General features: G+C 41.3%; 1 protein-coding gene across 2 annotated transcripts; it reads left to right on the top strand.

The window, feature by feature from the left end:
• Positions 1-1,692: 1,692 nt before the first annotated feature.
• On the top strand, positions 1,693-26,073 carry LOC111952110 (retinal homeobox protein Rx1-like). 2 transcript variants are annotated; one of them, XM_023970600.1, is made up of 4 exons: positions 1,693-1,768; positions 13,724-14,110; positions 21,565-21,818; positions 22,975-26,073. In XM_023970600.1, the coding sequence occupies exons 2-4, from the start codon at positions 13,837-13,839 to the stop codon at positions 23,416-23,418; spliced, it is 972 nt and encodes a 323-aa protein (XP_023826368.1). In that variant the 5' UTR covers positions 1,693-1,768; positions 13,724-13,836; the 3' UTR covers positions 23,419-26,073. The 2 variants fall into 2 exon arrangements, with proteins under 2 accessions (XP_023826368.1, XP_023826367.1); XM_023970599.2 differs by lacking the exon at positions 1,693-1,768 and adding an exon at positions 8,804-9,107.

The raw sequence follows: 26,073 nt of genomic DNA on the forward strand, positions 1-26,073 counted from the left end.
TGGCTAATGTTAGCCACCTAGCTAATGTTATCCACAACTAATTGGAATTCGGAACATATCATACACATATTGTTATGTTATATTATACGTTTACTATGTTATGTCTACACCTGAGTCCAAGTTGCTCTGTTGCAATGTCAGGATTCAATAAATGCCAACTGTATGGAGTAGGGAGGCTATGAAATACTGAATATTAAATAATAGTTGTTTTCATAACCCTGAATGTATTCATGTAAGGCAATTTAGCAAACATGACTCACAGATCATCTTAAAATTCACTTTGTGGCCTAAGCTTTAAAGCCACACTCCCTGTGGGTCACCCATAGAGATAGATAGAGGACTCTAGTGCCCAAAGCCTGTTGCAGCATGGGTTGTGCAATTAAGGACTTTCATTATTTTGAAGGAAGGATCACTCCAGGTGGCTTTTCAGTTTGTGTACCAACTCATAGAAAATGGGATACTTCAAAATGGAGGTGGACTCAATCGCGCTGCCCATGCTCAAACAGACACCATAATTGTAATGATACAATGTTGCGTCCTCTAACTACTGTATCTCTATGGGGTCACCAACAACAACAAAAAAGGTGCATTCCAGTGTTTTCACATGAATATTGCACATGGTGTGGCCTGGGGTGGTCTAGTGGTCTAGGCAGCTACCTCCAGAACACATGTACTGCTGCCAGCATGAGTTTGAATCCAGCCCATTGCTGTTCAGCAAAAACTCTCCTACCTTTCCACTCTACCTCTCTCTGTCCTACCCAATAAAATACATAAGGAGTGGGGCTGCCCAAAGAAAACAAAAATAGTACTTGGTAGTACTCAAAGGAATTCCATTCAAGCAACATTAGCCTAAAACAAATATTTGAAGCAATACAAAGTCTTCTATAACAAAAACAACAGAATGAGAGGTCTTTACCTGTCGATTAAGACAAGGTAAGACAGTTGTATGCATTTTATTTTATTTATGTCCACACTTGCCATGAACTCTGACTCGACACCGCCTGTTTTCTCCTATCCACCTCAATACAATGACAGTATGGCAGACGGAGAACTGATTTGGTCAGAGGCATTTGTCCTGAACTGCTTTTTATTTCTTCAAGTTGAGCAACCTAAACAACAGAGCATCTTAAACTTATCTTTAGATTTCATTGAGGACAGAGTGTCGTCTTCCTCCTCGTCTGAAGAGGAGCAAGGATCGGACCAAAACGCAGCGTGGGTTGAATACATAATAATTTTAATAATAATAACGAAGACGAAAAAAACACTTGAACAAACTACAAAATAATAAACGACGTTAACAGACCTGAACTTGAGAACACATAAAACATGAACGCACGAATAGATAGATAGATAGGTAGGTAGGTAGGTAGGTAGGTAGGTAGGTAGGTAGGTAGGTAGGTAGGTAGGTAGGTAGGTAGGTACAAAACGAAACGAAACCGTGTGGTGAAACAGACACAGCAACAATCACCCACAAACAAACAGTGAGAACAGCCTACCTTAATATGGTTCTCAATCAGAGGAAACATAAAACACCTGCCCCTGATTGAGAACCATATCAGGCTAGTTGACAATGAACCCAACATAGAAACACATAACATAGAATGCCCACCCAGCTCACGTCCTGACCAACTAAACAATACAGAACAAAGGAAATAAGGTCAGGAACGTGACACAGAGGAAATCTCCAGCGAAGACCTTAGCCTCATTAAACGGTACATGTGTATTTGTTTAAAGTTACAGATGGACCAAGATTAATTATGTTACTACAGTAAGTCCTTTCATTGTTTTTGTTTAAATGTATTGTATAGACTTTTTAGTTTAGTCATATAAAAATCTAAATTTGGAATACTTTTTCATTATCACTGCGATTACACATTTTATTTTAAGTAACCACCGAAAGTGGCTTTATGTGAAGAAATGTGATTTATTTGATCTTTGTGTCACAGTGATTTAATCTACATGGATTGGCCATGATATGATCATGTAATTGAACACTTGCAACAATTAGTCCAAGCCAATTGACAAAAGTCAGGTTAAATCCTTAATCCTACATCCAAGATGGCGTAGCAGTCGGACGTGTKTTGTCTTGTCTTGTCCCGTGTAAATAGTCTTCGTATTTTTCGTATACATTTCGTATATATTTTAATTTCACTTTCCATCTAGGAACTGAATATACATTCCTACATTCCGCCTCACCCAATGTGGTACGGACCTGCTATTTTTTATACTTTAGAACCGTAACCCCAATCAGAAGCTAGCCAGATAACTAGCTACTAGCTAGTAGTCAGTTAGCCACTGCTGCGGTCTTCACCCTCAACTCGGACACAGCCAGCTTCAATACCGGGCCAATACCTGCCAGTCTGCAAGCGCGATATCAACCCAGAGCATATAGGACTGCTTTTTCTCTACCACATCACCGGATTCCTGACGCAAGCTCTGGACAATTACACCGTATCATCACAGCTAGCTAGCTGCAACCGAGTGGCTACTACTGGCTAACACCTCTGTCCCGAAGCAAGCACCAGTTAGCCTTGAGCTAGCCTCGAGCTAGGCCCATCTGCCGGCTAGCCGAAGAGGTCTACCAGCGAATTCTTGGGCTACAATACCTCTTTTGCCAATTGGACTGGACCTTTTTTTGCCGACACAGAGCCCTGCCAATCCATCACAACTGGTCTAAATCAGCTACAAGCTAATTTAGCCATTTTTTTGCCGCTGCTAGTAGCTTTTACCTTCTGCACAGACACCAGCCCTGTCATTAGCCTGGATATTACTCACCAATTTACCAGCATCGGACTGTCTCTCGACAACAACGCCGGATTCCTGCCGTAATCCCTGAACCACTACTTCTGATCCTCACAGCTAGCTTGCAGCTAGCGCAGCTAGCGCCACTGCCACGAAGCTAGCACCAGTTAGCAAACACAATTCTACAATTCACAACCTCTCTTTCGCCATCCGGCTTGGATTCTCTGTCGACACGACCACGTCTGAGCAGACCCCCTCCGTCTGAGCAGACCACCCCCCGGGCTACTAACTTTAAACGCCGCGTGCTAGCTTAGTGGAGGCCTCCCTGCTCCATCTACGGCTGCCCCCTGGACACTATGATCACTTGGCTACATAGCTGATGCATGCTTGACTGTCCATTAATTCACGGTACTCATTCTGTTTTTGTGTTTTATCTGTCGGCTCTGTGCTTTAACTCAGGTCTGTTGTAGTTAATCCGCCCTCTCTGCCTAGTCGTCGCCATTTTACCTTGTTGCGTGTTCATAGCACCCTGTTATGTGCTTTATCTTACCTGTTGTTTTAGCTAGCTCTCCCAATCAAGACCTGCAATCACTTTATGCCTTATTGTATGCTCTCTCATAATATCAATATGCCTTGCATTCTGTTTTCGGCTAGTTTCATTATCATTGTTTTGTGTTTCAATGGACCCTGTAGTTCACTCTCCGTACCTCTGATACCTCCTTTGTCCACCCCCCACACATGCGGTGACCTCACCCATTAGACCAGCATGTCCAGAGATACAACCTCTTTATCATACCAGTGCCTGGGCTTGCCTCCCTGTACCCGCGCCCACCATACCCTGTCTGCACATTTATTTTTTCACGCCCATTTTTTTTTGTATTCGTCAGTTTTTTTTCTTGCTATTTTCTATCTCTGTTCCTTCGGTGATGGAGGTAAACCCAGGCCTGCATGCCCCAGACACCTCATTTGTTGACTTCTGTGATCGAAAAGCTTGCCTCATGCATGTCACACTCAGAGCCTCCTCCTAAGTTTGCCTTACTCACCGCTTTGCACACTGCAACCTGATGTCCTTGCCGTGTCCGATCCTGCTTAGGAAGGCCACCAAAAATTCTGAGATTTCCATACCCAACTATAACACTTTCCGTCAAGATAGAACTGCCAAAGGGGAGGAGTTGCAATCTACTGCAGAGATAGCTGCAAAGTTCTGTTATACTTTCCAGGTCTATGCCCAAACAGTTCGAACTTCTAATTTTAAAAATTAATCTCTCCAGAAATAAGTCTCTCACTGTTGCCGCCTGCTACCGACCCCCTCAGCTCCACGCTTGCCTGGACACCATCTGTGTTGATCGCTCCCCATCTAGCTTCAGTTTTTTCTGTTAGGTGACCTAACTGGATGCTTAACACCCGGCAGTCCTACAATCCAAGCTTGATGCCCTCAATCTCACACAAATCATCAAGGAACCCACCAGGTACAACCCTAATCCGTAAACATGGCACCCTAATAGATTATCCTGACCAACCTGCCCTCCAATACACCTCTGCTGTCTTCAATCAAGATCTCAGCGATCACTGCCTCATTGCCTGTATCCGCACGAGCGCGTCAAACGACCACCCCTCATCACTGTCCAACGCTCCCTAAAACACTTCTGCGAGCGCCTTTCTAATCGACCTGCCCGGGTACCCTGGAAGGTATTGACCTCATCCGTCAGTTGAGGATGCCTGGTCATTCTTTAATGTTACTTCCTCACCATATTAGACAGCATGCTCCGTTCAAAAAATGCAGACCAAACAGATAGCCTTGTTCACTCCAGACCTGACTGCCCTGCACAGCACAAAAACATCCTGTGGCGAACTGCAATAGCATCGAAGAGCCCCGCGATATGCAACTGTTCAGGAATCAGGAACCAATACACGCAGTCAGTCAGGAAGCAAGGCCGACTTTTCAAGCAGTTTGCATCCTGTGCTCTAATCCCAAAAGTTCTGGATACTGTAAAGTCCATGGAGAAGAGCACCTCTCCCAGCTCCCACTGCACTGGCTAGTAACACGGTCACCACCATAAATCCGTGATAATCGAGACTTCAACAAGCATTTTCAATCTGGCCATGCCTTCCTCTGGCGACTCCACCTTGGCAACAGCCCGCCCCCCCCGCTGCTATCGCCCAAGCCTCCCAGTCTCCTTTACCAATCCAGATAGCAGATGTCTGAAAGAGCTGCAAAACCTGGACCCACTAAATCAGCTGGGCTTGACAATCTGACCCCTATTTCTGAACTGTCCGCGCCATTGTCACACCCCTTATACCAGCCTGTTCAACTCTCCTTCGTATTATCTGAGATCCCCAAGGATTGGAAGCTGCCGCGGTCATCCCCTCTTCAAAGGGGAGACCCTGGACCAAACTTTTAAGACTTATCCATCCTGCCTGCCTATCTAAGGCTTCGAAAGCCAAGTCAACAAACAGTCACTGACCATCTCGAATCCCACCGTACCTTCTCCGCTGTGCAATCCGGTTCCGAGCCGGTCACGGTCACCTCAGCCACGCTCAAGTACTAACGATATTATAACGCCATCGAAAAACATTCTATGCAGCCGTCTTCATCGACCTGGCCAAGGCTTTCGACTCTGTCAATCACCATTCTTATCGGCAGACTCAGTAGCCTCGGTTTTCTAATGACTGCCTTGCCTGGTTCACCACTACTTTGCAGAGCAGTTCAGTGTGTCAAATCGGAGGGCATGTTGTCCGTCCTCTGCAGTCTCTATGGGGTACCACAGGGTCAATTCTCGGGCCGACTCTTTTCTCTGTATACATCAATATGTTGCTCTTGCTGGCGATTCCCTGATCCACCTCTACGCGACGCACCATTCTATATACTTTCGGCCTTCTGGACACTGTGCTATCTTACCTCCAAACGAGCTTTCAATGCCATACACACTCCTTCCGTGGCTCCAACTGCTCTTAACGCTAGTAACCAAATGCATGCTAACCGTTCGTGCCTGCCACCGCACCCGACTAGTCACCACCCTGGACGCTCTGACCTAGAATATGTGGACATCTATAGTACCTAGGTGTCTGGCTAGACTGCAAACTCTCCTACTCATATCAAACATCTCCAATCCAAATCAAATCAAGAATCGGCTTTCTATTCCGCAACAAATCCTCCTTCACTCACGCCGCCAAACTTACCCTAGTAAAACTGACTATCCTACCGATCCTCGACTTCGCGTGTCATCTACAAATAGCTTCCATACTCTACTCAGAAACTGGATGCAGTTATCACAGTGCCATTCGTTTTGTTAAAAGCACCTTATACGACCACACTGCGACCTGTATGCCCTAGTCGGTGGCCCTTACATGTTCGTCGTCAGACCCACTGGCTCAGGTCATCTACAAGGCTATGCTAGTATAAGTGCCGCCTTATCTCAGTTCACTGGTCACGATGGCTACACCCACCCGCAGCACGCGCTCCAGCAGGTGTATCTCACTGATCATCCCTAAGCCAAACCTCATTTGGACGCCTTTTCTTCCAGTTCTCTGCTGCCTGCGACTGGAACAAATGCACAAATCTCTGAAGTTGAGACTTATCTCCCTCAACAACTTTTAATCTGCTATCCGAGCAGCTAACCGATCGCTGCAGCTGTACATAGTCATCTGTAACTACCACCCAATTTACCTACCTCACCCCCATACTGCTTATTTATTACTTTTCTGCTCTTTTGCACACCAGTATCTCTTCTTGACATATCATCTATGATTTATCACTCCATGTTAATCTGCTAAATTGTAATATTCGATTTATGCCTACCTCATGCCTTTTGCACACATTGTATATTAGATTTCTCTTTTTTCTACCATGTTATTACTTGTTTATTGTTTACTCCATGTGTAACTCTGTTTGTCTGTTCCACTTCTTGCTTTATCTTGGCCAGGTGCGTTGCAATGGAACTTGTCTCACTAGCCACCTGGTTAATAAGGTGCAAATAAAATAAGAATAAAAAAATGAGCTGTTAAACATGCCCGAGGTCACTCCTCTTGAATAGATCTCCCAACCATCATATTTGGGGGTTCACAGCAACGCTGTAAAACCTACTGTTATTGTCTGAATTAATTCTTTTTTTCTAATTTGGCACACAGAAACTAGAGGCCATGAGTAACTTGGTCAAAAATAATTGGCCTATAGGGGGCGCTGTAATAAGCAGTCTCACTTAAACCCTCATATCTGTCTCCCAGTTTGACCTAGAGACTTGAAACATTGTATGTGGGTGTCTTTCTCATGCTGAACAAAGTTTGCTTCATGGACCCATAAGGTCAGTCAGAATAGATTTTCCTCCATCTTGAAAATTCTGGAAAACCTTCTTCTCATGAACCATAAGAAAATTGACTACTTCAAAATGGAGATGGCCTCAATGGCGCTGCCCATGCTCTCTCACAGACTCCAAAATTGGACATATACAATGTTGTGTCCTCTAACTATCTCTATGGGGTCACCAACAAAAACATAAGGTGCATTCTGGCATTTTCACATCAAAACAGCACTTGGTGCAGCCTGGGGGGGTCTAGTGGTCTAGACCGCTGCCTCCAGAACACATGTACTGCTACCAGCATGAGTTTGAGCCCGGTCATTGTTTACCCAATAAACAATAAAATATATAAGGAGTGGGACTGCCCAAAGAAAAGAAAATAGTACTTGGTAGTGCACAAGGAAATTCCATTAGCCGGCATAGTGTAAACAAATATTTGAAGCAATACAAAGTCTTCTATAACAAAAACAAAAACAATCGAGTGAGAGGTCTTTAGTTGTCGACTATGACAAGGTAAGACAGTTGCACTCTTAATTAATTTATGTCCACACTTGCCATGTACTCTGACTCAACAAGAATCAGACCAACATGGTGAAAATCTGTTAATTAATTTAACTAACTGTCCATTGGGGTTTGGCAGGTGGCACACTTTGGCACTGTAATAACTCATAAGTAGGTTCAATATTAAATATCTACAGTTTAAACATATCCAAACCAAATTACCTTTACATTTTATTTTGGACTCTGATGGTGCATTCAATTGAGATTTTGAAGCCAAAAACGGCTTGTTTTCCCCTATACAGATCAATACAATGACAATATGGCAGACGGAGAACAACTGATTTGGTCAGAGGCATTTGTCCTGAACTGCTTTTTATTTCTTCAAGGCTGGCAACATAAAACAAATCAAGAGAGCGTCTTGAAGTTAAAATTGACTACTTCAAAATGGAGATGGCCTCAATGGCACTGCCCATGCTCTCTCACAGACACCATAACTGGACAGGTACAATGTTGCGTCCTGTCTCTATGGGGTCACCAACAAAAAACATAAGGTGCATTTTCACATGAAAATAGCACTTGGTGTGGCTAGGGAGGGTCTAGCAATATAAACCAAATAATTTGATCTATGTTTCACAGTGATTTAATCTACGTGGAATGAACACTTGCAACAATTAGTCCAAGCCAATTGACACAAATCGTTTAAATCCTTAATGATTACTTGTTGTTTACTGTTATTTGCTATTTGACAAAGAAATGATGATGTGAAATAAATAATGTTGATGATATCTTCTGTCACTTTGCATGTAGTTTAAATACATCTGAAATAAATTGTAACTGCATACTTTGACTGACATATGATGTTTTGATATTTTAATAATATTAGAAATTCATATTTTACTTTTTCAAATTCAAAATGGTAAAAAATAGTGTCAACATTAGAAGCCTCATGTTTTCAGATGCCTCTCTCCCCCACTCTTGTGCACCATGTATAAATTGTCTACCAGACTTTTTATGTAGTCTAATAATGAGGGGATTAGTGAAAACTTTCAGTCAGACCTTTGTCTTTAAAACAATAGATTTCTGAAAGAAAGTCTTGTCATGGCTTCATTAGCTCTGGCCTCCTCCTGTGGGGTGAATGTAAGCTACATTTAGTGCAATTACTTGACTAGAAAACAACTGTCAATCATTCTTAAAGGGGAAGGATTCCAATTAATAAACCTCTTTAATCCCCTCGTTTTATTTTCATTCACCAGCACCACCAGAACTACTCTCTCTGAGCTTTGGAAAGACTAAGTTATAGCCTGCAACAAAACCACATTAGTTGTCAAGCTTGTTTTATGCACACACTTTTTGTGTCAGCATGTTATGCACACTGTTTGTGAAGAGAGAATATAGAGAAGATGCAAGGTAGCCAAGAATAGACCGGGGGTGAGACTTGCGCGGCTTTGGTGTGCAGTGTACAGGACGACGGCATGAGCCGCCTCAGTAATTGAAGAGTGCAGTGTTGGAGGAAACAGGTGGAATTTTGACAGTCCGTGCTAGTGCTAAACGCATGTAATTTCTTCAGAGGTAGGTTCAAACCGAAATGACTCTTTCCTTTGTTGTGACATTTAGCCTACTATAAAATTAAGATTAACATTTTAAATAATATTCGCCATACAGAATGTCTCTACATGACATTTAAATCTTATGAAATGGACACAGACAGTGAGAATGTTGTTAGCATTGGAAACGACGCTTCTTTTCCACAGAGTATAGAATTGTTTTACAGTATCAGTGAAAAATAAAGACAAAGATTGTGCATTGAAGAACTTTGCATTGTAGGCTAATTTGTATATTTTACTACAGTAATGATACTAGTGCTTAAATAAACTCTAAACATGTGCTCTTGGATGTCATTCAACTATATATATATTGAATACAATATAACTATGCACATTTCTAATATGTAAAGCCTAATTCAATTTCACATTTGGGCCATTTACGTTTTTGCATATTTAATCAGTAAATAGTCTCTTATCTCTACTGTACAAAGCCATTTATGGTAATAAAAAAATGATATATGGTTCATTATACCCATATTTTGCCGAATAAGATATTTCAGGCCTAAATAAGATATTTCAGAGAGCAACTGGAATAGACGTGATTTGACATTAACAGTAATACTGGGTGGTTCTACAACAATGGTGTCCTTTTGACCAGCCAATTAAAAWAWATATATATACAGTACCCGTCAAAAGTTTGGACACATTCAAGGGTTTTTCTTTATTTGTACTATTTTCTACATTGTAGAATAATAGTGAAGACTTCAAAACTATGAAATAATACATATGGAGTCATGTAGTAACCAAAAAAGTGTTGAGGTAGTCACCTGGAATGCATTTTAATTAACAGATGTGCCTTGTTAAAAGTTAATTTGTGGACTTTCTTTCCTTCTTAATGCGTTTGAGCCAATCAATTGTGTTGTGACAAGGTAGGGGTGGTATACAGAAAGTAGCCCTATTTGGTAAAAGACCAAGTCCATGTTATGAGAAGAATAGCTTAAATAAGCAGAGATAAATGACAGTCCATCATTACTTTAAGACATGAAGGTCAGTCAATACTGAACATTTCAAAAACGTTGAAAGTGTCTTCAAGTGCAGTTGCAAAAACCCTCATGCGCTATGATTAAACTGGCTCTCATGAGGAATGCCACAGGAAAGGAAGACCCAGAGTTACCACTGCTGCAGAGGATAAGTTCATTACGCTTCGAACACACCGACAGCGTCATTGTGCAGAATAGTATGCAGCATCATCTGGATATGTATGCAACAAAAGTTCAACATTCACCTTCTGCTACCGTTTCTGTCAAGCCGTCAACGCATACAGTTTGACGCATACGTTCTATAAATCCAACATATGCACCACACAGAACGCACTGCAACTGCCTCTGCAACGCAATGCTGAAGGCAAACGCAGCGTTTCATTGGAAATTAATGTAATTCTGGTGTACCAAAATGCAATGACGCTGTTGGTGTGATCGAAGCACCTCATATTACAGCCCAAATAAATGCTTCACAAAGTTCAAGTAACAGAAACATCTCAACATCAACTGTTCAGAGGAGACTGCCCCAAAACCGCCATTAAAAAAAGCCACACTACGGTTTGCAACTGCACATGGAGACAAAGATCATACTTTTTGGAGAAATGTCCTCTGGTCTGATGAAATAAAAATAGAACTGTTTGGCCATAATGACCATCGTTATGTTTGGAGGAAAAAGGGGGACGCTTGCAAGCCGAAGAAAACCACTCCAACCGTGGAGCACGGGGGTGGCAGCATCATGTTATGGGGGTGCTTTTCGGCAGGAGGGACTGGTGCACTTCACAAAATAGATGACATCATGAGGATGGAAAATTATGTGGATATTTATTATTATTTTTTATTTCACCTTTATTTAACCAGGAAGGCTAGTTGAGAACAATTTCTCATTTGCAACTACAACCTGGCCAAGATAAAGCAAAGCAGTTCGACACATACAACAGCACAGAGTTACACATGGAATAAACAAACATACAATCAAAAATACAGTAGAAAAATCTGTATACAGCATGTGCAAATGAGGTAGGATAAGAGAGGTAAGGCAATAAATTGGCCATGGAGGCAAAGTAATTACAATATAGCAATTAAAAATAAATAAATACAGTATGGGGATGCGGTAGGTTGGATGGGCTAATTACAGATGAGCTATGTACAGGTGCAGTGATCTGTGAGCTGCTCTAACAGCTGGTGCTTAAAGCTAGTGAGGGAGGTAAGAGTCTCCAGCTTCAGAGATTTTTGCAGTTCGTTCCAGTCATTGGCAGCAGAGAACTGGAAGGAGAGGTGGCCAAAGGAGGAATTGGCTTTGGGGGTGACCAGTGAGATATACCTGCTGGAGCGCGTGCTATGGGTGGGTGCTGCTATGGTGACCAGTGAGCTGAGATAAGGCGGGGCTTTACCGAGCAGAGACTTGTAGATGACCTGGAGCCAGTGGGTTTGGCGACGAGTATGAAGCGATGGCCAGCCAACGAGAGCGTACAGGTCGCAGTGGTGGGTAATATATGGGGCTTTGGTGACAAAACGGATGGCACTGTGATAAACTGCATCCAATTTGTTGAGTAGAGTGTTGGAGGCTATTTTATAAATGACATCACCGAAGTCGAGGATCGGTAGGATGGTCAGTTTTACGAGGGTATGTTTGGCAGCATGAGTGAATGATGCTTTGTTGCGAAATAGGAAGCCGATTCTAGATTTAATTTTGGATTGGAGATGCTTTATGTGAGTCTGGAATGAGAGTTTACAGTCTAGCCAGACACCTAGGTATTTGTAGTTGTCAACATATTCTAAGTCAGAACCATCCAGAGTAGTGATGCTGGACGGGCGAGCAGGTGCGGGCAGTGATCGGTTGAAGAACATGCACTTAGTTTTACTTGCATTTAAGAGCAGTTGGAGGCCACGGAAGGAGTGTTGTATGGCATTGAAGCTCGTCTGGAGGTTAGTTAACACAGTGTCCAAGGAAGGGCCAGAAGTATACAGAATGGTGTCGTCTGCGTAGAGGTGCATCCGAGAATCACCAGCAGCGAGAGCGACATCATTGATGTATACAGAGAAGAGAGTCGGCCCGAGAATTGAACCCTGTGGCCCCCCCATAGAGACTGCAAGAGGTCCGGACAACAGGCCCTCCGATTTGACACACTGAACTCTATCAGAGAAGTAGTTGGTGAACCAGGCGAGTCAATCATTTGAAAAACCAAGTCTGCCAATAAGAATGTGAGTTGAGTCTGCCAATAAGAATGTGGTGATTGACAGAGTCGAAAGCCTTGGATATATTGAAGCAACATCTCAAGACATCAGTCAGGACGTTAAAGCTTGGTCGCAAATGGGTCTTCCAAATGGACAATGACCACAAGCATACTTCCAAAGTTGTGGCAAAATGGCTTAAGGACAACAAAGTAAATGTATTGGAGTGGCCATCACAAAGCACTGACCTCAATCCCATAAATTTGTGGGCAGAACTGAAAAAGCGTGTGCGAGCAAGGAGGCCTACAAACCTGACTCAGTTACACCAGCTTTGTCAGGAGGAATGGGCCAAAATTCACCCAACTTATTGTAGGAAACTTGTGGAAGGCTAACCGAAACATTTGACCGAAGTTAAACAATATAAAGGCAATGCTACCAAATGCTAATTGAGTGTATGTAAACTTCTGACCCACTGGGAATGTGATGAAAGAAATAAAAGCTGAAAGAAATAATTCTYTCTACTATTATTCTGACATTTCTCATTCTTAAAATAAAGTGGTGATCCTAACTGACCGAAGACAGGGATTTTTACTAMGATTAAATGTCAGGAATTGTGAAAAACTGAGTTTAAATATATTTGGCTAAGGTGTAGGTAAACTTCCGACTTCAACTGTATATTGTGAATTACAGGTATCGTCCCGTGTCGTTCAACAAGCTTTACACTCGCTCTTTTGTTTGGGTACAGCCCAGTGTTTTTGTATACGTGTTTGTTTTGGGTGTATTAAAAACCCTATTGCGTATTCCTGCGCCTGTCTCCAAATCCTTTATACCAGCGTGACATGAAGGCTTTACATGAAATTACCAAATTAATCATCAAATTGCCATGTTCTATGGTATACTGTTTAAAAAAACATTGTTTGGAATATATTTGTCTTACATATGTTTTGTTAACAAATAACAATTAACAAAAACATATTTTATGTCATTATCTGACATTTTTAAGTGTTTTTCTTGGTGGTGGGACAGGAAAGACACCGTTTTCGTATAAGGATCCATAATACAGTAAAGTTTATCACATCAATCACACGTCTATCAATCTCATCAATCTCATTCAATATGCTTGATAATGAGTTTACTTTCATGATCTGCTCTTGATTAATTGAATAATGTCTCATTAAAAGATCAACTCCAGTGATCGATACATATTTTGATAAACACACATACCATATACCCCTTTAACTATTGCTCAGAGTTTCAAAACCATTTTGTTTCTGATATTTTGTTGATATTGAATAGACTATGTTAATCAAATAATTATATATTATTATCATGTGGTTGTGAGAGTGTTGGAATATTTTCATGTGGCTCTACTAAACGGCAGACTGGCTTCTGATCATGTGATGACTTGGACTGTGTTTTGCATGTGCAGAGAACTTGTGGAGGACATCACTTTAAAACTCATCCTTGGACCTGTTCCTTCACGAAGCTGAGCCAAGTCTACTTTTCCCTGCTAAAGTATAGAGAAAGCGTCCGAACGTTCGAATGCATTTATCATTGGATACCATGAGTGCGGTGGATGACAGCTGCCTCTCGCCCAGTAACTTCCACGAGATGGTGAAAGGAGGGGGGGCGGCGATGGGCGGCCGCGTCCACAGCATTGATGTCATCCTGGGCTTCAGCAAAGACCAGGACCCCCTGCTCACCCCCTCTGAGGGTCCAGGACCACACAAAGTGGGCGTGGATGGCCTGGGGGACCCTGGGAAGCAGGACCTGTCACACCCCTATGGGCACCTCTCAGAACAGGAGTCCTACCATGGTGAGTCTCCCCGTAGTGAGATAAACACTCCACTGGGCAAACTGTACATCACAGTTCTGATTCTGTGGCATTTACGCATGGCTCAGAATGTATAAGGCCATAACACACTGACAAATTTGCTGGTCTTCATAAGTTATCAAGCCCCGTCTGATAGGAACATGTTGAATGTAGAAAGCAGCTAATGCAGGATAAATGCATTTACCATCAGCCCAAGGGGAAAATGTCTGTCATAGGCATTATAATAACACACAATACATTTATAAAAACATTTACACCTACAATATGGATAGGGGAAGATGGCATGAGAGATATTGCTCATATTATTCCAACCTGGACTCAGGGGTAGACATAATATAGTAGATGTAAATCTGGTATACTCCAATTAGTATGATATGTTTTGTATTGTATGTAATATTTTGTGGATGTCCATCATCCATTTCATACATATTACGAATTACAATTCGTATATGTTACGAATTTGCAAAACGTATATGTTCCGAATTCCAATTGGCTAACGTTAGCTAGGTACCTAACATTAGCTAGGTAAGGTTAGGAGTTAGGTTAATGGGTTAACCTCTTGGAGAGCTACCTCTATTTTAAAGGGATGAATTGTTTGTTTGTTTGTTTCTTGTGGACTAGGAGAGACTGCAATCCATCCTATGGTTAGCCACTGCCACCACCTGTTAATATTAGCATTTTCTAACAAAACCAATGTAAATCAATGTCCCTCAATTAGCATACTCGAAATCATGCCCAAATAATCTCAAAGTATCTTCAAACCAAGTGGACCCCCAGACTAGGGGATGGAGCCACTGACATTCACGATAGTAAATTTCACTCCAAGCTATCTTCAAAAGTTGGCAGCTCTGTAACCCTAACCATAGCCCTTTAACCTAACTCCTAACCTTAAGCCACCCATGATTTATGTTTCCCAAATCCTCTGGGATTGAATATGTTCATGTGATATTTGATTTTTACAAATTACCCCACATTCAAGAAAAATCGAGTGAATATCAATCTTTGGGTGGTTGAGGCTTGTAAAACCTTGCCAACATCTTACATAGGCAAGATCTTTTGCATTTATGCCTTCCATTTCTGTCTAGCAGCTGATGCACAATACTAAAATGACAAAACAGGATATTTGAGGCAAGGGGTATTTCAAAATAGCCTTTTCTCATTTTATGTAGTCTATATTCAATACTGTCCATAAATGCTTACAATAATGCATTATATATATACCCTGATGAAGACAGCTTGTCTGTCGAAACGTTGAATATTAGGTTATTAAATTATTGCATCTGACCTCCTAAAGTGTGCGACTCTCCTTCAAATTTTACAAGAATGCATTGCCATCTCCAAATAGATTTTCTTAATACAAATAAAATAATACCAGTATGGGGAATAACAGTATTGTTCTTTCACACTAGTTATTATATGTTAGCCCATTATAGGGGATCGGAATTGTTCTAATGACTTACATCAGCTATTGTGAAAGACCAAATGAATTAAAAAGAAAATCTCCTGAAGACAATATGACGTAGCCAAAGTCTGCCCTTACATCCAACCCAAATTATCTTTCAACGTATTGTCCGCCTACGAGAATCAATTACACATTTGGGTTCGCAATCTGTTTGGGAAAAATCATGTTCATAGTCAGACAAATCTGGTCAAATTCATGCTGAATGCTGCCTTTTCGATGTTACAGCCTAATGAACCTAGTGCTAAATTGCCAATGACCGACCAAACAAGTTGAATAATATAGCCTATGGATCTGGGCTCATGTAACTGGTGGATTAAATCTCTAGTATCACATGCTGTCAAAAGAAAGCATTCTGGTACAGGAGTGACAGAAATAATGTTGACAATTGTGTAAAAACCACACTACAAGTTGCCATGCTGCTCTTTTGAAAATTKAGTTCATAAACTTGGTTAAGTAGGCCTAGATTAGAACGAATGTGCCTATCCAGTCTGCCGTGGCTGCCTGCTCCACTCTAACTGTGAGGGTGTTTTATTTGCAAACAAGCATCACATCCCCTTGGTCCCGGACCCTTACTAAACCAATCAGACACTTCAGTCTGCCGCGGTTCAGTGCGGTGGCAGGAAAATTATGTCTATCTTGGGAGAAGCTGCTGCGGTTATAATGCTCGTGATGTAGAATTGTAGGGGTATATGCTCCGATTTCAAAACGCTTTGGAGGTACAGTTGAAAGAACGCACTGAATTTATTAGAAAATGAAAGCAGTACTCTTTTCAATGCGTGAGAAATAAGAGGTGTGGCGTGAGAGATGGCAACACTAGGGTTACGGTTAGGGGAAGAGCCGACATGTTAAAACTTCTTACGGCTAGGGGTTCCACATCCGCTGAAAAGGCAGAGCGCGAAATTCAAAAATATTTTTTTGAAATATTTAACTTTCATACATTCACAAAGTGCAATACACCAAATTAAAGCTTAACTTCTTGTTAATATACCCATCGTGTCCTATTTCAAAAAGGCTTTACAGCGAAAGCACACCATATGATTATGTTAGGTCAGAGCCTAGTCACAAAAAAACATACAGACATTTTCCAGCCAAATAGAGGAGTCACAAAAAGCAGAAATAGAGATAAAATGAATCACTAACCTTTGATGATCTTCATCAGATGGCACTCATAGGACTTCATGTTACACAATACAKTTATGTTTTGTTYGATAAAGTCCATAATTTATGTCCAAATACCTCCTTTTTGTTAGCGCGTTTAGTTCACAATCCAAACTCACGAGGCAAGTCCAGGCGAAAGTTCAGACGAAAAGTCCAAAATGTTATATAACAGTTCGTAGAAACATGTCAAACGATGTATAGAATCAATCTTTAGGATGTTTTTAACATAAATCTTCAATAATGTTTCAACCGGAGAATTCCTTTGTCTTTAGATGCAATGCAATGGAACGCAGGTTTCTCTCACGGCCATGCGCGTGACCAGCTCATGGCATTCTGCCAGACATCTGGTTGAAACAGCTCTCATTCTCTCCCCATTCGCAGTAGAAGCCTCAAACAAGGTTCTAAAGACTGTTGACATCTAGTGGAAGCCTTAGGAAGTGCAATATGACCCCGTAGACACTGTATATTAGAAAGGCAATGAGTTGAAAAACTACAAACCTCAGATTTCCCACTTCCTGGTTGGATTTTTCTCAGGTTTTCGTCTGCCATATGAGTTCTGTTATACTCACAGACATCATTCAAACAGTTTTAGAAACTTCGGAGTGTTTTCTATCGAAATCCACTAATACTATGCATATATTATCTTCTGGGCCTGAGTAGCAGGAAGTTTACTCTGGGCACGCTTTTCATCCGAACGTGAAAATGCTGCCCCCTATCTCAAACAGGAATTATTAAGTAGTTGCAAAATAACAAAAAAAAAGTGTAAGTAGTTGCAAAAATACTAAAGTTGTCAGATGATATTCGAACATGGAACCCGTTTGGGGTTGCTAGATGTTCTACTTTAGTTTTTTCTGTCTTGTGTAACCATACCAAACATACTAATTTGAGTGCAGCTGTTTTTGTTCCCGCTCAAACACATGGGGGAACTAACAAAAAACAACCACAACAAAACAGGTGGAGTTCTAGGAGAGGTTTGAAAGTTGATTAGCAACAAATGGGACCTGAAAGACACCCACCATGAGCGGCCACAAAATTTGCCCAAGAGGCAAACAAAATTAAAACCCACACCAAATTTGAAGATGGGAAGCGGGTGGGTATAATTTGTGGAACGTTCCAACAGGAATCTGTTCCAAAAACTTTGTAAATAGCAAGGTTGCCAACAAACAAYGCATACAAAGTTGTATAGTGGCAGAATAAAATACCAGGTAGGGAGTGGGCAATTCTGTTAAGTTTTTCACTCACCACGTTTATTCAGAAAAATGTCTGTCCTCACTCTGGTAGCCTATGGACAAACATTAATGGGGCGGCAGGTAGGCTAGTGGTTAGAGCATTGGGCCAGTAAGCGAAAGGTTGCTAGATTGAATCCCTGAGCTGGCATGGTAACAATCTGTCATTCTGACCCTGAACAAGGCAGTTAACCCACTGTTCCTAGACCGTCATTGTAAATATGAATTTGTTCTTAACTGACTTGCTTAGTTAAATAAAGGTTAAACAAAAACGAAAAATGAAGAATAAGCTATGTGGTGAGTTGAGGCCTATTCGGCAGCTAGTTAGCTAGGTGAATTGATCATGTTACTTTGTATGCGTTGTTTGTTGGCATCCTTGTTATTTACGAAGTTTTTGGAACAGATTCCTGTTGGAACGTTCCATAAATTATACCCACCCATGGGAAGCAATCCAAAAAGTAGAGCAAAATTAAAACAGCGAAGATCAGATATAGGATCGTTTTTTTGGAATCAATTTAGGGAGAGCCAACTAAAGGTTCCACATCACTCAAGCCAACTGGAGCACTGGGCCAGCTGCTCTTAAATATCACAACACTTTCTGATTAATGAGATCAGCGCAGGTGTATCACATACTGACTAACGAAGTGACACCAATTGGCAAGTCCAACGCGCTAACGTCCAACCAATGGAAAAACCAAAACCGAACCTTTAATTCTAACCTTTAATTTCTCATTAGTGGACCATAAAGTGCGTAGGAGGACGCCTGAACTTGCACACTTCTCTTTTAGTGATGTAATGATTTACTTAAGTCATTAAGATTTTATTATTTCCATTGCATCAATGCGTTGAGGCAACGATGACCTCAATGGCTGCATGAGTTGTAGCCCTGCAGACAGTCTGATTCTCTCACATTATATTGTATCTCTATAGGGGTATTGTACATGACATGTTGCTGTACCTTGTAAAAACTGTGAAATCATGCTGATATTGAGAGATAAACACCAAAACAAGATGGTGAGGGTGTTTCGTCCCAAATCCTATTCCCTTGTGGAATTCCCCTAATCTTCTGTTGGACACATGATATTGTACAGTAGTGCAGTTACATTTTATTAACATTTTATCTCTGCATGAAATGTGGGACGTCTTTTTATCTCTGCCAGTTTTGATATTCTGGTTCTATGGGATCAAAAAAACGAAAGTTTGGTGAAACATGCAGCACAAATCAGTATTTGTCATGACTCATGTCTTTTAATATGGTTGTACCAATTGACTATAAAATATTATCATTAATGTTTAATTTACACTACATTTACATTTTAGTCATTTAGCAGATGCCCTTATCTAGAGCGACTTACAGTACTGAGTGCATATACTTTCGTGCTCTTTCGTATTGGTCCCCGTGGGAATCGAATCCACAAACCTGGAGATGCAAGTGAGATGCCCTACCAACTGAGCACTTGGTATTCAGTACTAATTTACATGTCCTTAACACATAACTAACTTGTTAGTCACCCCTGTTCCGTCTGAATGGGCACTTCGTACTACATTGCATCACTTTGTTCCCTCCACATTGAGGTTTACTGCTGGACTGTTAACATGTCAAGGTCTTTAGACGGGTGGTTCCAACAGGCTGACAGGCAGTGAGCTGGTCACTGAACCCAGCCTGACCTCTCCATTGTGTCACTATGGGCATTGTCATAGGCTGTTAATGAGTGAAAGATCAATGGACCCCAAAATACTTCTAGCTGCCCCTGTCTGTTAATTTAAGGTTTTGCTTGGCTTTCTGTCCAGATTCTATCAGGCACTGGTTTGATATGAAGATTCATTTAGCAGGATTTGATAATGGTCGGAATCCACTAGTGGGTTTACAGTTGGTTCCTACTGGGTCATGGGTTTGAACTGGGCTGGGGCTAGCCATATTTGGTTAGGTGAAGGTGCAAGAAAGTTTTGGCTAAGTATTGTAAAACGAAGCCCCCAAAGAATCCCTTTCCCTCCATGTGCCAAATGGGTAGTTATAAAGTTATGTGGTCAATGGGAACTGATAATGAATATCACCCACAATATTAACCCAAACTGACACACTCTTACTTTTATGTCTGGGGAAAATTACAGAATTGATGTGTTTGAAGTGTCCCAATAGATAATTAGTTTACTGATAATGTATTATACAGTACAGGACTAATGCATAGATCACTGCTATGATGGCAGATGCGTAGAGGGGGCAACTGATCTGATGGTCATCTTTGTGCCCGATTTTAATTTGATTACCCTTTGACTAATTACCCTTTGACTATTCAGCACATTGACAGCATGTTACGGCTTTACCCATTTCCTTGTAATGTTTACAGTATTCTCCTGATTATGAAACTGATACAAATGAATGTCCTGCGTAGATTAGAGTTACGTATACGTGGACGCCATCAGAGGAAATAACAGGGTGCATCTGTTTCCCTCTGAAGAGGGAAATCTGCAGTGAAGACCTTAGCAAGTCAGTGCCACGTACAGATGTAGGATCTTCATTTTATCACCCTGTTGCAGGAAATGCAATACAGGAAATGTCAAACTTGTAGTGTGTTTGAGGTTTAAAAATAATTCTGAAGTTTGTAATTTCCACTAAGAAATGTCAAACTTGATTTTCCCTTACAAAAATACATCAACCCTTACAAAAATGTCCATTAATTATAATCCACATAACAATTCACATTTCCTATTGCGGCAGGATTACTTTCATGCTGCAGCAAACTGGCTCAAATTAAGATCCTACATCTGTATGCTGTGCAAGTATGCTTTGTTACAAGGCTGAAGGATAATCAACTTGTCTTTGCATGCATAGAGTAAGACACACTGCTTTGACACGTGCAACATGCAGTAATCTGACATAACTCGTTATAAACTACAACATATCCATATCAGATGATATCCATTTCTTTAGATTTACAGGAACCTGGGATTGCCTCTTCATCTTCTCCACTGGTTTTCTGTACTGTGCTACTGCTAACCTAGATACCAGCCTATAGGTCTACCACAGACAATTTTAATCTCCATCAATTTGCTAAGGGGTGTTTTTAAGTGTCACATTGAAGTATATTGGTCAACCTCCTTTTGTCAACTTCAGCTTCAATGACCTACAGTAGCCTATTGTTGCAGGTGTCAAATCAATGTGTGCTCTACTGGAAAGTTGTCAGAACATACACTGGTCAAGTTATTAATGGGTTGTGGAGCTCATTTGAATATCCCATGTTTTCAGCTTTTGTCCAACCCTAACCCTTCAACAGCTAGACCTTTCATTGAATGGTCATTTCCATTGGCCATTCACTCACACGTGATTACAGAAATTGTGAAAAATCTCTGTCTAGCCAAGACAGACATGTTGATTAGACATAACATATGGCTGATAATAGGGGAGCCTAAAGCCAACAGTTGGCTAACAAGCTAAGGATACTTAACTGGGTAAAGCTTAAAAAAATAACAACTTACATTTACAGAGAAAGTCAAACAAGCTTGTTTGGGTAAATCAAAAGGAGTCAAAGTAACTTTGTTAATGGATTAAGCATATGTGAATCTCTTCTTTCTCCCTATCGGCTCTACAGATTCAGGACTGTACTCAGATAAGTGTGATGGGGACATGAGTGAGCTGAGGAAGAATGTGGACAGCAACGGTGGGAAGAGTCCAGAGCCCTGCGAGGAAGAGCGGCCCAAGAAGAAGCACCGACGCAACCGCACCACCTTTACCACCTACCAGCTGCACGAGCTGGAGCGTGCCTTTGAGAAGTCCCACTACCCTGATGTGTACAGCCGTGAGGAGCTGGCCATGAAGGTTAACCTCCCTGAAGTCAGAGTTCAGGTAGGTTTGTCCACCACCATTGTTACTGTTACTGTGCTGTGCTCTGGTCAACTCCTCTGACTTTCTAGCAAATCATTGTGACAACAGCAGTCAGTAGTGAGCTCACATTCGTACAAATCTGATCAGGTACAACCTTGGTCCAATGTGAATTTTTCCCCTAGTTAAGTTGTTTAGAGCTGAATACAGTGGATAAATTGCTTATGTTTTCGAATAAAAAACATCACTGGGTCAGAAATACATTTTTTCAATCTTTAGATAATAATCATGAGTGATGACAGGACTTTAGGGCAGATTTCTAGATCGTCAGGAGCTTCGGGGTCACTCACAGCATACGTTGCACTATAAATACAAGTGACAAAGAAAGCCATGTCGTGTCCCCAATGGCTCAGGTCTCCGGTTTTCTGAGGATAGACATTAGAAGCTTGTCTTAGCATGGCAGAGGGTAAAGTCTTATAGTAGAGTCTAAGGGCAAAGTATTAAAGCAGGTTGAAATGATTTAAGATTGGCCTGTACAGGTTAAATACCTCATGCTTTAAATATAACTATAGCTGTTGTGCACACAGGCCCCATTGACATTATGGTCTTCTGCTGCTGAGTAATGATAGGACATTTTACTTAAGGCCTCTAAGATGCTCCACATCAGCAGATTACCAAGCCCATAGGTGCTCASAGGCTCCAGTAGGTGCCAAACGTTCAAGTGTCACTGTCCAAGCCTTGCTGACAATGGATCGGGTCCCAGGTTCTCTAGGGCAAGGATCATCAAGTAGATTAAGCCGAGGGTGGAGGATAAACATGTAGGCCAGGGCAATTGAAGGTCTCTTAGGGTTGCAATATTTCAGGAACTTTCAATAAATTCCCTGGTTTTCCAGAAATCCTGGTTGGAGGATTTGGGATTTCCTGCTTACTCCTTCCTGATTCCAACCCGGGATTTCAGAAAAAACTGAGAATTTATTGAAAGTTCACAGAATTTTGCAACCCTAACTGGTCTCAGAACAATTCAATAATAGTTTATTAATTTATTTGATACCAAGCCTCCAAAATAGGTAGCTTGATAATGCTAATATTAGCACTAAACTAATCCCATTTGGCATCAGTTGAAATGCTCTGTGCTGTAAATACTCTACCCTATAAATCCAAACCCTCTACCTTCTTCTAGGTGTGGTTTCAGAACCGCAGAGCCAAATGGAGGCGCCAGGAGAAGCTTGACGCCACCACCATGAAGTTGCACGACTCACCCATGCTCTCATTTAACCGGCCGCCCATGCACAGCAATATGGGGCCCATGAGCAACTCCCTCCCATTGGACCCTTGGCTGACCTCCCCTCTGTCCAGCACCACCCCAGTTCACAGCATCCCAGGCTTCATGGGCACAGGCCAGGGACTGCAGGGAGGCTACCCCAGCCACAGCTTCCTCAACAGCCCTCCACCCATGGGCCAGGGGATGCAATCCATGGCACCTCCTCCGTACCAGTGTTCCGGTCCCTTCACCGATAAGTATCCAATGGAGGACGTGGACCAGAGGAGCTCCAGCATCACAGCGCTGAGGATGAAAGCCAAGGAACACATCCAGTCCATGGACAAAACCTGGCAGCCCATGTGATGGGATATTGACACTGTGTTTCCAGGCATGACTGGGATTTTGGGTCCATGCTAATGCCTTTGTCCATGCGACAGGATTGCAGTGATGGCACCGAGAAATGCACAGTTATGACTCCTGATATATCTAAGATTTCCAGCACCAGCAACCTTTATATTAGAATGGTTCTTGGTCTCTATTTTGAGTTCCTTTTCTACTAGTAATGTGAAGGATTGGAAATTGATGCATATTTTGTGTGCCACCATCCAGAAAGGACCCTATGACTCAGAATGTCAAGAAAGGCCTTGCAAATGTAAATTAACAAGCAAGCATTTTCCCAAAAGGACTGCAAGGACTGCTCAAGTTAACAGAGTTATGGTGGAAGGCAGCGAGACACAAGTGTTACTTGATTTTTTATGTTGTTTTTTAAGATGAACTTTTATGAAGCAACTGGAACAACGATTCCACTAGACACTAATTGCCCTTTATGGCAACTTTTTGATTTTGATCCTTATCTCAAAGTTTGGATGCCGTAACCAAGGCAACAAATACTTCCTCAGTATTCCTGTAAAAATGCAAACCCTGTACACGCTAGTTAAGTTTGTAATGCAGATAACTCAGACTGTCCATGTGTTAATTTTGTTACTCATTATTTAACTTTTTGTAAGAGTAGTTTTAATATTTTGTACCTTGCTGTTAGCCATGAATCTAATAATGAAGTCCCCTCCAGATCCTTTCACAAAATACATTTTCTAGAGTGCTCACTCACGGTCACATTTAACTCTGCAAATTAAGGTTTGTGTATTTTTCAAATTAATTCAATTGTCTAATTTGTCATGAATGTTATGGGCCAATTAACCAGTCATTCTCTCAGTATTTGTGAATGGACATGCCATGTCTCCCATAATAGTAGTTGAAGGTTGTGGCGGTGTGAATCACTATGCCTATGACCCTGAAAAACATAATCATTCATCTAGTTATGATGGTCAGGTTATTTCAACACCTGGAGAAAAAGAAAACAAGGGCCACCTCCCCGAAGACGGGGAACACTATATTTCTGTCTGTGGTAACTGCAGTTACAGTGGAGAGCCTCTGTCCACACTGTGGGTTGTGGGGTCATGGTTGATATGTCCTGGCTCTGGCTGGAGTACGCTTTCAGCTGAGGATGCGTAAGACAATCTGTCATGCTATTTAATTTGAAAAGACGTGAACATTAACACTCAATCAACTCAACTGAAAGTGATTTAGTCTTAATTGACTAAAATGATGATTGTCCTGAGACTAACTCCAGACTGCATACACACATAAACACTCCAGACAGCACACACACTGATATCAACAACTTCTTTCACAGAAGTGCTAGCAGGTCAAACAACGTGAGGCTCTTGTTCCTTGAGAATGGGTCTTGAGGAGTGGTACATATCAAAATCCAATCTCTGAATTGTATGGCACCCTCAGTGTGTGACATCTTGATTAACTGAGGAAGAAAATATCTGTTTTAGTTTTGGATTGGAGCTGCTAAACATGTTTGGGTCAGTCAAACAGAGTGTTCTATGGCGTAAGCCTCGTACAGAGAGAGAATGGAAGCCAGGCGACCTCCTTCTCACACAGTAGGGGTTGGAAGAGGACAGGGGAACAGAGCGAAGAGGCCACTAAAGTAACCTATTTTTGTCTCAGTGGCTGTTGGAGAAGGCAGCTTGGCTTTCCGTCACTGTGTGTACATGCAGAGCAGCAGAAGGAGAATGGTCTGATGTCACCCCACATAGTTTTGTCTTTGTTGGCACAATTGATCCAAGACCATCTTCTTTGTCTAAAGTTCGAGGGGGAAAATGGTCACAGACTGCACTAAATAGGCCTCTGGGAATTTAAAAAGAGCATGAATTGTCTATTTTATCATGAATGTTTTTTTGTAATTCTAAGTCAAAGAGATGAGCTACTACATGGGGTGTACATGTCCATTGTGGCATTATGTTTTGATAATGACTGCATGTATATTTAATATGGTATTGGGGAGATTGGGTCCCCATTAACTGGTTTGTGTATGGTAAAACTTTTTTTACTCCAATCACCCCTGTATACTGCACATTGTAAAATGACAATATGTCATATATAGGGCTAGGTAGAATTAATCATTTCTGATGGAAAATAATTTAGCATTTAGATTTTTCTGAGACTTTCTACAGATATTAACATTATTTATCCTAATGTAATTGAATATGCGCAAGGGATAACATTTAATTATTTTAATTTCAGTGATATTTTTTAGACTATTACAATATGAAGGAAATCAATTCCTTCACACAAAATGTATATTGTTGCAGCATTTGATTTAAAAGGAAACTCAAAATGTATTTTCTGCCAGACTAACAGAGAACAGCTGTTTGAAAAAGTTGCAGACTCACCACAGACTTGTCAATTCATCCAACTTACTGTGAATTTTCCAAAGTATTTTCAATGTATTACTGCACCTATAAAGCTGTCTTTTTTGTCATAGAYGGTAATAGCACCATCGGACAATACTTAAAAGAATATTATATCTTTTTTTTACTGATGTGTTATGGGATTCTATGATAAACTCTCACTATCATCATTGTTGTTTTGCTAATTATGCCCTAATACCGTTGAAGACGGAAGTTGACATACACTTAGGTTGGAGTCATTAAAATTCATTTTCAACCA

Source organism: Salvelinus sp. IW2-2015, linkage group LG26, assembly GCF_002910315.2.
Source record: "Salvelinus sp. IW2-2015 linkage group LG26, ASM291031v2, whole genome shotgun sequence".
NCBI classification, from domain to species: domain Eukaryota; kingdom Metazoa; phylum Chordata; class Actinopteri; order Salmoniformes; family Salmonidae; genus Salvelinus; species Salvelinus sp. IW2-2015.

What these genes read in the sequence shown, in the direction of transcription:
- LOC111952110 (XM_023970600.1), top strand. Translation starts at nt 13,837, where the DNA reads ATGCATTTATCATTGGATACCATGAGTGCGGTGGATGACAGCTGCCTC. An exon ending in AGAACAGGAGTCCTACCATG is followed by an intron (nt 14,111 to 21,564) that starts GTGAGTCTCCCC and finishes TCGGCTCTACAG; the next exon opens with ATTCAGGACTGTACTCAGAT. An exon ending in TCCCTGAAGTCAGAGTTCAG is followed by an intron (nt 21,819 to 22,974) that starts GTAGGTTTGTCC and finishes ACCTTCTTCTAG; the next exon opens with GTGTGGTTTCAGAACCGCAG.